Source organism: Saimiri boliviensis, chromosome 11 (genome assembly GCF_048565385.1).
Source record: "Saimiri boliviensis isolate mSaiBol1 chromosome 11, mSaiBol1.pri, whole genome shotgun sequence".
NCBI lineage: Eukaryota > Metazoa > Chordata > Mammalia > Primates > Cebidae > Saimiri > Saimiri boliviensis.
The window spans coordinates 48956570-48972728 of NC_133459.1; the positions used below are offsets into that span (position 1 = coordinate 48956570).

Sequence of the window (16159 nt, forward strand, 5' to 3'; positions counted from 1 at the left end):
AGCCGAATTGACCAAGCAGAAGAAAGGATATCAGAGGTCGAAGACCAACTCAATGAAATAAAAAGAGAAGGCAAGAACAGAGAAAAAAGCGCAAAAAGGAATGAACAAAATCTTCAAGAAATGTGGGACTATGTGAAAAGACCTAATCTACGTCTGATAGGTGTACCTGAATGTGATGAAGAGAATGAATCCAAGCTGGAAAATACTCTTCAGGATATTATCCAGAAAAACTTCCCTAACCTAGCAAGGCAGACCAATATTCAAATCCAGGAAATACAGAGAACACCACAAAGATATTCCTCAAGAAGAGCAACCCCAAGGCACATAATCGTCAGATTCACCAGGGTTGAAATGAAAGAGAAAATGCTAAGGGCAGCCAGAGAGAAAGGTTGGGTTACCCACAAAGGGAAGCCCATTAGACTCACAGCAGATCTCTCAGCAGAAACCCTACAAGCCAGAAGAGATTGGGGGCCAATATTCAACATCCTTAAAGAAAAGAACTTTCAACCCAGAATCTCCTATCCAGCCAAACTCAGCTTCATAAGTGAAGGAAAAATAAAATCCTTTGTGAACAAGCAAGCACTCAGAGATTTCATCACCACCAAACCTGCTCTACAAGAACTCCTGAAAGAGGCTCTACACATATAAAGGAACAACCAGTACCAGCCACTCCAAAAACACACCAAATGGTAAAAAAGCATCAACACAATCAAGAATCTGCATCAACTAACCAACAAAACAGCCAGGTAGCATCAAAATGACAGCATCAAATTCACACATAGCAATACTATCCCTAAATGTCAATGGACTAAATGCCCCAATCAAAAGACACAGACTGGCAAATTGGATAAAAAGCCAAAACCCATCAGTGTGCTGTATCCAGGAAACCCATCTTACATGCAAGGATACACAAAGGCTCAAAATAAAGGGATGGAGGAAGATCTACCAAGCAAATGGAGAGCAAAAAAAGGCAGGAGTTGCAATTCTCATCTCTGATAAAATAGACTTTAAAGCAACAAAGATCAAAAGAGACAAAGAAGGACATTATATAATGGTAAAAGGATCACTGCAACAAGAAGAGCTAACGATCCTAAATATATATGCACCCAATACAGGAGCACCCAGATACATAAGGCAAGTTCTTAATGACTTACAAAGAGACTTAGACTCCCACACAATAATAGTGGGAGACTTTAACACCCCATTATCAATATTAGACAGATCAACCAGACAGAAAATCAACAAGGATATCCAGGACCTGAATACAGACCTGGAACAAGCAAACCTAATAGACATTTACAGAACTCTCCACCCCAAATCCACAGAATATACATTCTTCTCAGCACCACATCACACCTACTCTAAAATTGACCACATAATTGGCAATAAATCACTCCTCAGCAAATGCAAAAGAACAGAAATCATAACAAACAGTCTCTCAGACCACAGTGCAATCGAGTTAGAACTCAGAATGCAGAAACTAACTCAGAACCGCACAGCTTCATGGAAACTGAACAACTTGCTCTTGAATGTTGACTGGATAAACAATGAAATGAAGGCAGAAATAAAGATGTTCTTCGAAACCAATGAGAACGAAGACACAACATACCAGAATCTCTGGGACACATTTAAAGCAGTCTCTAGAGGAAAATATATAGCAATGAGTGCCCACATGAGAAGAAAGGAGAGATCTAAAATTGACACCCTATCATCAAAATTGAAAGAGCTAGAGGAGCAAGATCAAAAAAACTCAAAACCTAGCAGAAGACAGGAAATAACTAAGATCAGAGCAGAACTGAAGGAAATAGAGACACAAAAAACTCTTCAAAAAATCAATAAATCCAGGAGCTGGTTTTTTGAAAAGATCAACAAAATAGACAGACCACTAGCCAGATTAATAAAAAAGAAAAGAGAGAATAACCAAATTGATGCAATAAAAAACGATAAAGGGGATATCACCACAGATTCCACAGAAATCCAAAACATCATCAGAGATTATTACAAACAACTCTATGCACATAAACTAGTAAACCTGGAAGAAATGGATAAATTCCTGGACACCTGCAACCTCCCAAGCCTAAACCTGGAAGAAGCCAAAACCCTGAATAGACCAATAACATGGTCTGAAGTCGAGGCAGCAATAAAGAGCCTACCACCCAAAAAAAGCCCAGGTCCAGATGGGTTCACAGCTGAATTCTACCAGACATACAAGGAGGAGCTGATACCATTCCTTCTGAAACTATTCCAGACAATCCAAAAAGAGGGAATCCTTCCCAAATCATTTTACGAGACAAACATCATCCTGATACCAAAACCCGGCAGAGACTCAACAAGAAAAGAAAATTTCAGGCCACTATCCATGATGAACATAGATGCAAAAATCTTCAATAAAATACTGGCAAACCGATTGCAACAGCATATCAAAAAGCTCATCCACCATGATCAAGTAGGATTCATCCCGGGGATGCAAGGCTGGTTCAACATACGCAAGTCCATAAACGTAATTCACCACATAAACAGAACCAAAGACAAAAACCACATGATTATCTCAAATGATGCAGAGAAGGCTTTTGACAAAATTCAACAACCCTTTATGCTAAAAACCCTCAATAAACTAGGTATTGACGGAACGTATCTCAAAACAATAAAAGCTATTTATGACAAACCAACAGCCAATATCATACTGAATGGGCAAAAACTGGAAGCATTCCCTTTGAAATCTGGCACTAGACAAGGATGCCCTCTCTCACCACTCCTATTCAATATAGTACTGGAAGTTCTAGCCAGAGCAATCAGGCAAGAAAAAGAAATAAAGGGTATCCAAATTGGAAAGGAGGAAATCAAATTGTCTCTATTTGCAGATGACATGATTGTATATCTGGAAGACCCCATCATCTCAGCCCAAAATCTCCTGAAACTGATAAACAACTTCAGCAAAGTCTCAGGATACAAAATCAACGTGCAAAAATCAGAAGCATTCCTATACACCAGTAATAGACTTCAAGAGAGCCAAATCAAGAATGAACTGCCATTCACAATTGCTACAAAGAGAATAAAGTACCTAGGAATACAACTAACAAGGAACGTAAAGGACCTCTTCAAGGAGAACTACAAGCCATTGCTCAACGAAATAAGAGAGGATACAAACAGATGGAGAAATATTCCATGTTCATGGTTAGGAAGAATCAACATCGTGAAAATGGCCATACTGCCCAAAGTAATTTACAGATTCAACGCTATTCCCATCAAGCTACCAATGACCTTCTTCACAGAACTGGAAAAAAACACCTTAAACTTCATATGGAACCAAAAGAGAGCCCGCATAGCCAAGTCAATTCTAAGCAAAAAGAACAAAGCAGGAGGCATCACGCTACCGGACTTCAAACTATACTACAAGGCTACAGTAATCAAAACAGCATGGTACTGGTACCAAAACAGAGATATAGACCAATGGAACAGAACAGAGGCCTCAGAGGAAATACAACATACCCACAACCATCTGATCTTCGACAAACCTGACAAAAACAAGCAATGGGGAAAGGACTCCCTGTTTAATAAATGGTGTTGGGAAAACTGGCAAGCCATGTGCAGAAAGCAGAAACAGGACCCCTTCCTGACACCTTACACCAAAATTAACTCCAGATGGATTAAAGACTTAAACATCAGACCTAATACCATAAAAACCTTAGAAGAAAATCTAGGGAAAACCATTCAGGACATAGGTGTAGGCAAGGACTTCATGACCAAAACGCCAAAAGCAATGGCAACAAAAGCCAATATAGACAAATGGGACCTAATCAAACTCCACAGCTTCTGCACGGCAAAAGAAACAGTCCGTAGAGTGAATCGGCAACCAACAAAATGGGAAAAAATTTTTGCAGTCTACCCATCTGACAAGGGGCTGATATCCAGAATTTACAAAGAACTAAAGCAGATCTACAAGAAAAAAACAAACAAGCCCATTCAAAAATGGGCGAAGGATATGAACAGATACTTTACAAAAGAAGACATACAGGAGGCCAACAAACATATGAAAAAATGCTCATCATCACTGGTCATCAGAGAAATGCAAATCAAAACCACATTGAGATACCATCTCACACCAGTTAGAATGGCGATCATTAAAAAATCGGGAAACAACAGATGCTGGAGAGGATGTGGAGAAATAGGAACACTTTTACACTGTTGGTGGGAATGTAAATTAATTCAACCATTGTGGAAGACAGTGTGGCGATTCCTTAAGGACCTAAAAATAGAAATCCCATTTGACCCAGCAATCCCATTACTGGGTATATATCCAAAGGATTATAAATCATTCTACTACAAGGACACGTGCACACGAATGTTCATTGCAGCACTGTTTACAATAGCAAAGACCTGGAACCAACCCAAATGCCCAATGATGATAGACTGGATAGGGAAAATGTGGTACATATACACCATGGAATATTATGCAGCCATCAAAAACGATGAGTTCACGTCCTTCGTAGGGACATGGATGAACCTGGAAACCATCATTCTCAGCAAACTGACACAAGAGCAGAAAATCAAACACCGTATATTCTCGCTCATAGGCGGGTGTTGAACAATGAGAACACATGGACACAGGGAGGGGAGCACTACACACTGGGGTCCGTTGGGGGGAAATGGGGGAGGGGCGGGGGGGTGGGGAGGTGGGAAGAGATAGCATGGGGAGAAATGACAGATACAGGTGAGGGGACGGAAGGCAGCAAAGCACACTGCCATGTGTGTACCTATGCAACAATCTTGCATGTTCATCACATGTACCCCAAAACCTAAAATGCAATAAAAAAAAAATAAATAAATATTAAAAAAAAAAAAAAAAAAAGCACAGGAAGGATTTTTCTGATCCTCTACTATTCTCTGTGGAGAGGGATGACACAACTCCCAGTCAGCAACAGGCCAGTTAAACAAGCAGGACAACCAGAGTGCCAGTGTCAAGTGTACTCCTCTCCCCCACGTTTAGGCCATTGAGGAACAGAACAAGAACCCATAGCCTACTTATATCTATTTCCACATTCCAAGAGGTGGCAGAACTATAGCAGCAAAGAAGACAGTAATTTTTCATTAAAAATATATCAATGCATTGTTACTGAAAATTGTAAGATTACAATGATTTATGGGTGCATATGTTCAGTAGCTTTTTAATACCATCAAATATTGTCTGGAAAACACATTTCTAAGTAGAATATTATATATTATAAAAACCTGTGTTTAAGCATATAGAACTGTGTTAACTCTTAATCACTCATTTAATAAGCATGGCAGAGACTAGTTGTCCCATAATATTTTTCATTTCTTATTTTTTTAGTTAGATAATGGCTAAAATAAAAACTGTATTTCTTAGCCTCCCTTTTAATCAAGCGTGGCTTCATAACTAAGTTCCGGTCAATTTTTAAGCAGAAGTGCTAGTTAGAATTTATCTTGCAACATGATATAACCTGAATAATAAAATAACAAGATAGAAGGAATAGCAAACTAACATGTATGCCAGATTATATATATTCAAGGCCCAACAGGATGGCTGAAGTCACAGCAAGTGGTTGGTCCAGACTTTTAAAAAAATTTTTATCATCTCTGTACCTACCTACCTACCTACCTACCTACCTATACATTTAGGTAAATTTTATAACACAAAAGCAGATACACTATACATGTAATTAAAGCAGATACATTATACACCTCACTTTTTTTCACTTAACAATGTGTTGGCCAGGCATGGTGGCTCACACCAGTAACCCCAGCACTTCGGGAGGCTGAAGCAGGAAGATCATGAAGTCAGGAGTTCGAGACCAGCCTGGCCAAGATGGTGAAACCCAGTCTCTACCAAAAATACAAAAATTTGCCGGGTATGGTGCCAGGTCCCTCTAATCCCAGCTACTCGGGAGGCTAAGGCATAGAACTCCTTGAACCCAGGAGGCGGAAGTTGCAGTGAGCCAAGATCATGCCATTACACTCCAAACTGGGTGACAGAGTAAGACTCTGTCTCAAAAAAACAAAAAAGTATCTTTAACAAAATTCCACATCAATATATGAAGTAGCTCCACTCTTTTAAATGGTTGCATAGTATTCTACTATGTGAATGCATCATTATTTAATCAGTCCTTTAATGATGAACATTTATTTCCAGTTTTTGCTATTATAAACAATGCTGTAGTAAGTATCCTTGTTTATCTTATTTCTCATTAGCATACATATATATGTAGAAATAGGTAAAAATTATGTATTAGTATACACAGCTATGAAAGATATGAATCATCTTTTCAAATTTTGTGAGTAGTTTTTATTTCCTTTTGTGTGAGAGACCTGTTTATATTGCTTGCCCATACTATGGTAGTTGTTTTTTTTTCTTAATGCTTTTTGAAGTTCCTCATAAGTATGTATATTGGAGAAATTAGCTCTCTGTGGTGTAAGTTTCCAGTTTCTTTAGTGATGATAATATGTCTAATCTGACACAAGAAATACTTTGCTTTTCTCAATATAGTTATCTTTAAAAGACTGTACATGATAAGGCAAATACAAAAATCAACAGATTCTACTGAAACGTTCTAAAGGAAAAAAAAAAAAAAGGCCAGAACATATTAGAGCATGTCTGACAAAAGAGCATTATTTTTAATTTTGTTAGCCACTTCAAGGAGTGTGGGAGAGAACCAGGATACCAGTAAATATATGTGTATAAAAAGGTATATAAAAGCAAACAGGTTGTGATATTTAGGTCCAAAAAGTTTGTAAACTATATTGTGACATTACTGTACCATGGTTTTCTGATCATTGCCTGATACTCATTAGGTATACATGCCCAAATGTACACAGATTAGTCTCACTGTCACCAATTTCTCCCCTTCAACCATCCCACAAACTTCTACCATATTATTTATTCCTTTATTATATCCCTGACAATGTTGCTTCAAAAACTCTGAACAGTTAACCACTAACTAACAACAGAAAAATTTGTTTTTAGCTGGCATTTGGGGATTTCATGATAACCATCATTCCCAGACTCTCTCTTCTAGCCCTATCCCCTGCTGTTCCCTTACAGGTACCCTATATACCAATTAAACAGGCCTATTCATCTTCTCTAAGATGTATTTCTGAATAACTGGGTTACTATTATGGTAAGGATTCATGACTCCAAAGTGGGTTCATTGCTAAGATATTTTTATCCCCATTTCAGAGAAAACAAAATGGTGGCTTATATAGCTAGTCATATCAAAGCAAAGTTTCAAATCCAAATCTGCTTGATTTAGTAAATGTCCATCTACTATAAGCAAACAAACTCAAAGATGTTTCACATACAACTTCAAAGATGTTTTACATATATTACTTTTTTTATCCAACAACCTTGTGAGGTACGAATTACAATCCAAAGTTTTAAATGTAGTAATGGAAGTTGAGTAACTTGGTTAATAGAATACAACTATTAATAATAGCTAGCAAAAGACATACCAAAATTCAAACCTGAGAATTCTTATTAGTACTCTTTTTACCACAGCTCTTTAAGCAAAAAAGTTTAGGATTAGATATAGAACAGGTTTCCAGAACTTACAAGGGCAATACTTAGAAATCCAATTTAACTTTTAAATTGAAAAAAAATTTAAAATTTAAGAAAGTTTTAAATGGCAGTGTATTTCTAAACTAATAAGTTTTAAACTAATTTAAGAAATAATTTTAATATGGGTGCTAAAAGATTTTTACAATTTTAATTAGGCAGACCCAATAATTAATTGGAGGATTACTGGCAAATTCTAAATGGTGCTAACAAATATACTATTTAGTAGAAACATCTAATTGCAGAACAGCAGGTTTGGTATGGTTGTATTTATATAAACTGTATCAGCTTTCTGACTGATAAACATGTTGATAGTTTTTTTAAAAATAACATTTAAAAAGTAAGAGCATTTAATAAATGGTGGTGATTTTCAGGTTTGGAATTATATGGTATCATTTTCTACTTAAACTGCATCTATATTTTCATTCTCCTATAACAAATGTATTATTTGTATAATTAAAAGATATTTTTCTAAAAATATATATATTAGCACTCTAGGTCTTATTTCACACATGTGCAGGATGTTGTCCCAGCTGTCATACAAAATTACTATAAAAGACACTGTCCTGCCTTTAAGGAATTTAAATGAAAAAAATAACACAGACAAGATGAGCAGACTGAGCATATTTTCCAAAGCACAAAGAAGTTTGTTTGCCTGGTTTTCTGGATATTGTGTGGTGAGCTAGAAACTTACCAACTACAGCTGTGGCTTCAAGTTTGTGTGGAACTTACTTTTCTTAAAAGACAATGATCAATAATGGCATTTAGATTTCTTTCAACAGGAAGCAATAGAAAGAGCATGACTTTAAAATGGGCTGATTTTTAAAAAATAAATATAATAAAACTTGATAACTAATAGCACTGTTAAAAGTGAACTACTAATTTTAGAGGTAGAAATGCTCATGGGGTTCTCAAAATTCCTTTCTGGAACTGTTACTAGAACTAGTTCATAACTGAATGAGAAAATCAGTTTTGTTATTTTGCAAACATTTCTCAAATTTGTCCAAAACTGCTTAATGGCACCATCTATCTTATCCACAGTGCTGGGTGCATTTATGGGTAACATCCCATTTAAGTCTCAAAACAACCTCTATAAAGTAGATAATATCATCATCATTTTTTCCCCATATTAGACACAGTCTCATTACTTGTTTGGGGGTCATTGCAGAGCTACTAAGTGGGAAATCAGAAATTGAGTACTGATTCCCTTAATTTATGTATAATATTTGAAAACACTGGTGTGAAGTCAGATCTTTGGAGCTGTAAGGAAATTACTAATATCAAAGCTCAGATTCCCAAAGGAATGCTTGGGAAAGGAACAATCTTACACATGGGAGATAAGCCCTGCTACTTTGATTTTTAGTTACTATAAATGTCTAATGATTCTCTAGGGTACTTTTGGTGGTGTAGAAAAAGAGAATTCAGGACAGCAGGCATGAGAGGTGGGGAGGCTCCAAGGAAAAAAAAGAATAATCTTTCCCCCCTGCCTGAGATAGGGTCTTTTTCTATTGTCCAGGCTGGAGTGCAGTGGCATGAACATGGCTCACTACAGGTTGGACCTTCTGGACTCAAGTAATCCTCCTGATTCAGCCTTTTGAGTAACTGGGACCACAGGCACATGCCATCACACCTGGCTGTTTTTTTTTTTTTTTTTTTTTTTGTAGAGATGGCACCATGTTGCCCAATCTGGTCTAGAACTCCTGCCACCTTGGCCCCTCAAAGTATTGGGATTACAGGTGTAAGTCACCATGTGCAGGCTAAAAACAGATTTCAAATGCCAGCTAATGCCAGGGAATCACAGGCCCCTTCATGCCTTGACCCCCATTGATTTTATCAGCATCATGCTTAGCAATGGAACTCTCTGTCCTGCATTTTTTTCCTCCACTAATACCAAACTGCTTGTAGTTTCCTCACTTTAATCTTCCATTGCCTTTGCTTTTGTTCTTCCTTCAGCTTAAAATTCTGTTATTTGCCTAAGTATTTCTCATCATTTAAAATTCAAATCAGAGGTACTTTCTCTAGAAATCTTCTCCCTGGGCTGGATGCTCATGCCTGTAATTCCAGCACCTGGGAGGCTAAGGCAGGTGGATCACCTGAGATCAGGAGTTCAAGACCAGCCTGGCCAACATGGTGAAACCCCATCTCTACTAAAAACACAAAAATTAGCAGGGCATGGTGGCATGCACCTGTAGTCCCAGCTACTCAGGAGGTTGAGAAGGAGAATTGCTTGAACACAGGAGGCAGAGTTTGCAGTGAGCGAGATCACGTCACTGCACTCCAAACTGTGTGACAGAGTGAGACTTCATCTCAAAAAAAAAGAAAGAAACTAAATCTTCCCCCTGAACTTCTAAGGCAGTTGAAGGTACCTCTTCTCTTTGCTTGTATAGCATATTACACCATATGGATCTGTTTATATTGTTTTATTTTCCTTGTTAGACTGAGCAAAAGCAGTAAACCTCTATTTCTTAGATCCTTAGAGGACATGTAACAAACATTTATAACCCTCAACTGGATGAGTGTCCTTCATAGATAAGGGCAAGGAAGGAAGTCATAAAACAGATCAGTATATTATCAGAAGTCAAAACTTGGTCACAAGATACTTAAAAGAAACATAAAGACTTAGAATAACTGCTTTACCAAAGTTGGAGGCTCTGCTTGGTACAGTATTGTAAATTCCTCAAGAAAAAAGGCAAAAAGAACTAGGAGCACTCTCACCACCAAATGCTCTCAAATGAAATCAGTTTGAAGCAGTTTTCATTAAGATGGATTGAACGTGGCATCGTGAGAAACACTTTATCAAATGTAGTGTTTTACTTAGTGATTAACTATATACCAGTTGATGAAGCTCCCCAAATCCTTTGTAATCCCACCACTCCAATAAACATTTAATGAGTATATAAGTTCAAAAAGCCTAGCAGAGGATTTAAACCTTCAATCTTGTTTTTATTTACTCTTGGAACTCAATTTCTCACTTCAAGTGAGGAATGCTGGTGCTGGAGGCTCATCTGTTGCCCTGGTAAAATTAATGTGCCTCCCACAGTTTAAATTAAACGTGATATTTAAGATGAAAATGTAAGAGTGCCACAGTATCTGTCACATTTGCCTTAAAATGTTTGAACATCAGCAAACTGTTTTCTGAAAACTGATTCATTCCAAAGTTTTAAAAAATAATCTTGAACAAGATTTGTTTTAACTCTCTAGTGTGAAATATGAAAAGGAGAGATGAAATTTGATCATTAGGAATGAAAACTCAAGTGTGGTGGGATAGTGTAAGCCATATACACTATGTTCCAACCTGTGTTGGAACATGTGAGCTCTTATTTGGTCCCTACTACTTACTATTAGTGTGTTGTAGGCAAGTTATATAGCTTTTTTGGGCTTTAGCATCTCTAAAATGGGAATATGAGTATTCTATATCCCTATTTCACTGATTGGTTGTGGGGTTCAAATGAGATACATATAGGAACATGTTTTATAAACCACAGAGCATCATATAATTCTTAAGTAACATTACAATTACTATACTTACACAATTAAAAGAAGATCTATATAATCTGCTTGATGACCATAATAAATGTACCTATTTAGATTTAATTCTCAGTTACTTATCTGTCATGAAGTTAAACTTTACTTAAGTTTATAGAAATATAATAAACTGTAAATAAAGTGTTGATCTGTAACTTGGAAAAGAGAAATAAGAAAAGAAAAAAGCCTTGGACAAAGGAATAAAGATAAGGACAGTTTTATCAGTCCAGAGAGGACAGTGGATTTTGGTTATGAATCTAACATGAAGCAAAATATTTAATTACATAAACCAATAATTTTTCATCTGTTAAAACATCCAGACACTAAGAAAAGCAAACAATCAATTGATTCATTAGAAATATCCAGGAGTTAATAAACAAGAGCTTATATTCCTCAGGGGATTATCAGTCTGAATAAATCCAAATGCCAATTTACTGTACAAGACAGTAAAAGTTCTTTTGTCTATGATATACTGTATTTTTAAGTGCAAGTTATCTGCATTTAGAGCTAAAATGCTTGAGGTATACCTAGTATATCTTACAGAAGCTTTGGAATGTGTTTTTAAGATTATCTATACCTATTTTGGGAGCTACGGTTTATGTTATAAAGGCCATGACATTTTCCGGTTTACTTCGACTGTTTTGCAATCTTGCTGGAAAGCAGAGAAAGATATATCCCAAATGCACTATTATCAAAGAATAAGTTGAAAACTACATTATTTTAATACTACAGATATTCTTTCAAACATATATATGTCTAATAAGTGATTATTTAAATATAACAACATGGCCATACAATGAAAGACTCCATAACCACTAAAAATCCTGTTAAAATAAAATATTCAGCATTATTTTACAAAGCATTTCACCTGAATCTAACAAAGCTTTTAGACCTAATATCCATTTTTCAGGAAACCAGAGATAGAGGGTTAAATAATATCACAAGGAAACAATCACACAATTCCAGAATTTGGAACAATCTACAAGTCATCTGGTCTGATTTCTTCACAAAGAAAATGCCAGAGGAAAAAAATGGGGAGAGATGGTACTTGCTTAAAAGGTATTTAAAATATCTAATACTCAAACATAACTTGTGATCCTGGGTGGACTGTGGTTCCAAAACAACAGCTAAAAAGAAATTCTGGGGATGACCGGTGAAGTCTGAATATGCACTGAATATTAGATAATATTAAGGAATTATTTATTTTGTTATATGTGAAAATAATATGGTGATTATGTAGGAGAGTATCATTATTTTTGGAAAATGCATAAGTTTTTAGGGGTAAAGGATGACATCTATGATTTATTTTGAAATGGCTTAGCAAAAAACAATGAAAATACAGGATACCCTAAATGTTTCTGTTCAGTTTAAGTTTCAAAAATTCAAAAGCTTAACTGCTATAAACTATTAAAAAATTATTTAAAGTTTTAATTATTTATATTTTTTATACTTGTTTGTTTTTGTGAATTTTGAATAAATTTTTAATTTGTTCTCTGTTCCAGTCAACATTTGCCATTTTCAATCAGAGAAAAACTGAAACAAAAATTTATCATAAAAATTTATTCAGCAAAATCACAAATCCAAGTAAGTATAAACATATAAATAATTAAATTTCAAATGTTGCTTTCTTGTCCATCTGTAGCAGTTAATCCTTTTAAGTCATTTAGGCCTTAAGGCTCCATTAAAATTTTGAGATGCCTATATATGAAAGATGCAAATATGGCAAAATTTTCATAATTATTAAATGTAGGTATAGAGATTTGGCTATTTATTTTAATATTCTTTCTACTTTTTCTGTATTAAAATTTAAATATTTTTTATAATAAAAAGTTAAAATAACATAAAAGAAGTTATAATTAAGAAAGCTGGGGTTACAGGCATGCGCCACCATGCCTGGCTAATTTTTGTAATTGTTTTGTAAAGATGGGGTTTCACCACGTTGCCCAGGCTGGTCCTGAACTCCTGAGCTCAAGTGATCCACCTGCTGCAGCTTCCCAAAGTGCTGGGATTACAGGCATGAGCCATCACGTCCAGCCCAATATTTTCCATAAACCTATATTTAAGAACACTACAAATATATATTATCATAAATATGCATTTCTTTAAAAACATCAATTTTATATAGATTTACAAGTTGAAACATAATTGCTTAAAACAGCTTTTAAAAGGGCTATTCTGATATTCGTAGGGTAAAGAAAAGTTTCCTACTCTAAATTCATTAGACTACCAATTATAGCTCTAATTTGATTATTAATCATCATGGAATTTGATTTTTAAAATTTATTTTTAAATGATTTTTCTTTGTATCAGAATTTAACATAATCTAGAATACAGAACTCTCAGAGGCATCCTTGCAGTCTGTTCTCAAAACTCCTTGCCCTCTTTAATTCCAATAGCTTTCCCCTCTACCCCATACACACACTACTCCTTCCTTCTTCCCTTTCTTTATTCCTTCATTCATTAAACGCTTAATGAATTTTTACTAAATACAGAGACATAAAGAATGTAGTCCCTGCCAAAAGAAAATCAAAACTCCTGGGAAGACACATGTAGAATGGATAATTATAAACACTATGTTAAGTGTAACAATAAGAGATAAGTAGAGAGTTTTTCACTAGGAAGTGCTAAAGCGGTAGGTGCCACCAATGTGAGAGAAGGGGAGAAGCCAGAAAAGGTAAGTTTCAGAGGAGGAGGAGGAGGAGTCATCCAGGTAAAGAGCAGAATGAAAGGCATTTCTAGCAGTGGAGAAGCATGAAAAAACTTAAGATTCTGGGGAAACACAAATGGTACACTATTGCCAGATGTATTAAGTGTGAGGCAGGGAATGGGAAGAGCTGAAGCTACATAGATAGGCAGGAGCCAGATTATTGACGTCTTGACTGCTGTGTCAACCTACAAACAGTGATTAGAATCTTCTTGCTTAAAATTTATCTTCTTTTTTTTTTTTTTTTTTTTTTTTTTTTGTGAGACGGAGTTTCGCTCTTGTTACCCAGGCTGGAGTGCAATGGCGCGATCTTGGCTCACCGCAACCTCCGCCCCCTGGGTTCAGGCAATTCTCCTGCCTCAGCCTCCTGAGTAGCTGGGATTACAGGCATGCGCCACCATGCCCAGCTAATTTTTTGTATTTTTAGTAGAGACGGGGTTTCACCATGTTGACCAGGATGGTCTCGATCTCTTGACCTTGTGATCCGCCCGCCTCGTCCTCCCAAAGTGCTGGGATTACAGGCTTGAGCCACTGCGCCAGGCCAAAATTTATCTTCTAAGTTTTTGTTATGGACTTCTTGTTATAGACTTGAAGATCACAAAGTTCATTTCTATGTTCAAAATCTTTTTTTTTTTTTTGGCCCAAAGTGACTTCTAGGGGAAAAATATTGCAATTGCTAGATATATATCACTACACAGACTAATCATTTTGGGAAAAGACTAAAGAACAAATCTATCAAGAACTAGTCAGTTGCATAACTGAAAAGATTACAAACATGTAGCCTCGTGCCTTCTAAGCATGTCCACCTTTTTTCCCATTAAGAAAACAGTTTCAATGCTTCACAAGGCCTTCTGCAAGAGCCAGCAGTATACCCCAATCACATTAATGTCCCTTGTGAAATGGGCATCCTGTTGAAGACTTGGTTAGCCGATGAACCAGAAACAAACGAAGTCTCCAATCTCAAAATGAAAAGAGAAAACGCTTTTCATTTTGTTTCAGCAGCACATATACTAAAACTGGACTTATACAGAGAAGATTAGCATGGCCCCTGCACAATGATCACACACAAATTCATATTCATGAAGAGTTCCATGCTTTTTGAAAAACAAAACAAAACAAAAAAACAAAAACAAACAAACAAACAAAAACCAACAGAAAACATTTAATCATTGCCTCAGACCTAGTAGTAAACTTGTAGGATGCACTTTTTAATCAGACAAGGTCAAACTGTACTTACATCTCGGGCTTTCACATAGAAGGCCTCTTGAAAAGCAGCTTCTAATGAGCCAATAAAAAATACAGGATGGCAATCACCATATCTATAGAAAAAATTAACTCTATTAATTAAAATACATTTCAAATTCACTTCAAAGTTTCACAAGTCTAATCAATGACTTTTAAGTAAATATTGGGGCTAATGTTTAATGCATACTAAACATAAAAACATTTCTTTAAAAGCTGAGAAATGAACTTCATTGGTTTTCAGAATTATTTTTGGCCTGTACTGATACACTAGAATACTGGAGTTTTAAGTATGCCTAGCAAATGAATTAATAAGTGCTATGAAACCATGCCATTTATAAAAAGTTCTTTATTACTCACTTTCATATGATTTTTCTAGTTACATTAGCCTTATTTTCTCATTTTAGTCCATTTATTCCAGAATTCCAATACAGAGGGAAAAACTTTCTTTTAAAAGTTTCCATATTACATTTCAACAGAAAATATCACTAAAAAAATCATTTATACCAAATTGAGGATTAAACATTAATTCTCTTTATATTTGAACACCACAGCAGACTCTCAAATTCATACAAAACATGTTATATTTGACACTAAAGGAAGAAATGTAAAACAATTCCAAAAGAAAAAATTCAGTTGGATTTAAAATGTTTATTTTAAAATTTAATATTGTTTTAAAGGATTTTCCATGTGACTGTCCTAGGATATACTAAAAATTAGTATACTATATCCTGGTCCTTCCGGAATATAATAAAAATATTAAATTAGGATCCGTTTATTGAATGTCTATAAAGATAGAGAAATAAATTGAATCTATCTCTGAACTGGCATTAATGGTTTACTAGTTGTTTCACATTGAACAGTATGTGTTTCACTATTAGGACAACATAAATTAACAAGTATGTCCTTTGAATACTTTAAGGAGAAATTTTAAACAATCTATAATTAAAATTGCCAAAGAAAAAAATTACAGTAGTATAAAAGAGCATCAATTTTATATAGTTAATGTCCTAACCCTACCTTGAAGAAAACTCTGCTGTAAATTGTAATAAGGCATCTCCTTCATTTTCTGCGTTTTCTGGCACTAAAAAACAAACAAAAGAAAAAACAAAAACAAA

General features: G+C 35.6%; 1 protein-coding gene and 1 non-coding gene across 2 annotated transcripts in view; one reads left to right on the forward strand and one right to left on the reverse strand.

Annotated features, from left to right (window-relative positions):
* The window catches only part of FAF1 (Fas associated factor 1), a 534743-nt gene that overhangs the window by 131755 nt on the left and 386829 nt on the right, over positions 1–16159 (reverse strand). The window contains exons 11-12 of the mRNA XM_003921572.4: positions 16062–16125; positions 15037–15118 (exon numbers count right to left, since the gene is read on the reverse strand). Of these exons, the coding sequence (XP_003921621.1) occupies positions 15037–15118; positions 16062–16125 (146 nt within the window). The remainder of the gene's footprint in view (positions 1–15036; positions 15119–16061; positions 16126–16159) is intronic.
* On the forward strand, positions 14790–14898 carry LOC120366170 (U6 spliceosomal RNA). The gene has a single exon (XR_005580917.1). It is a non-coding gene; the product is annotated as a U6 spliceosomal RNA (small nuclear RNA).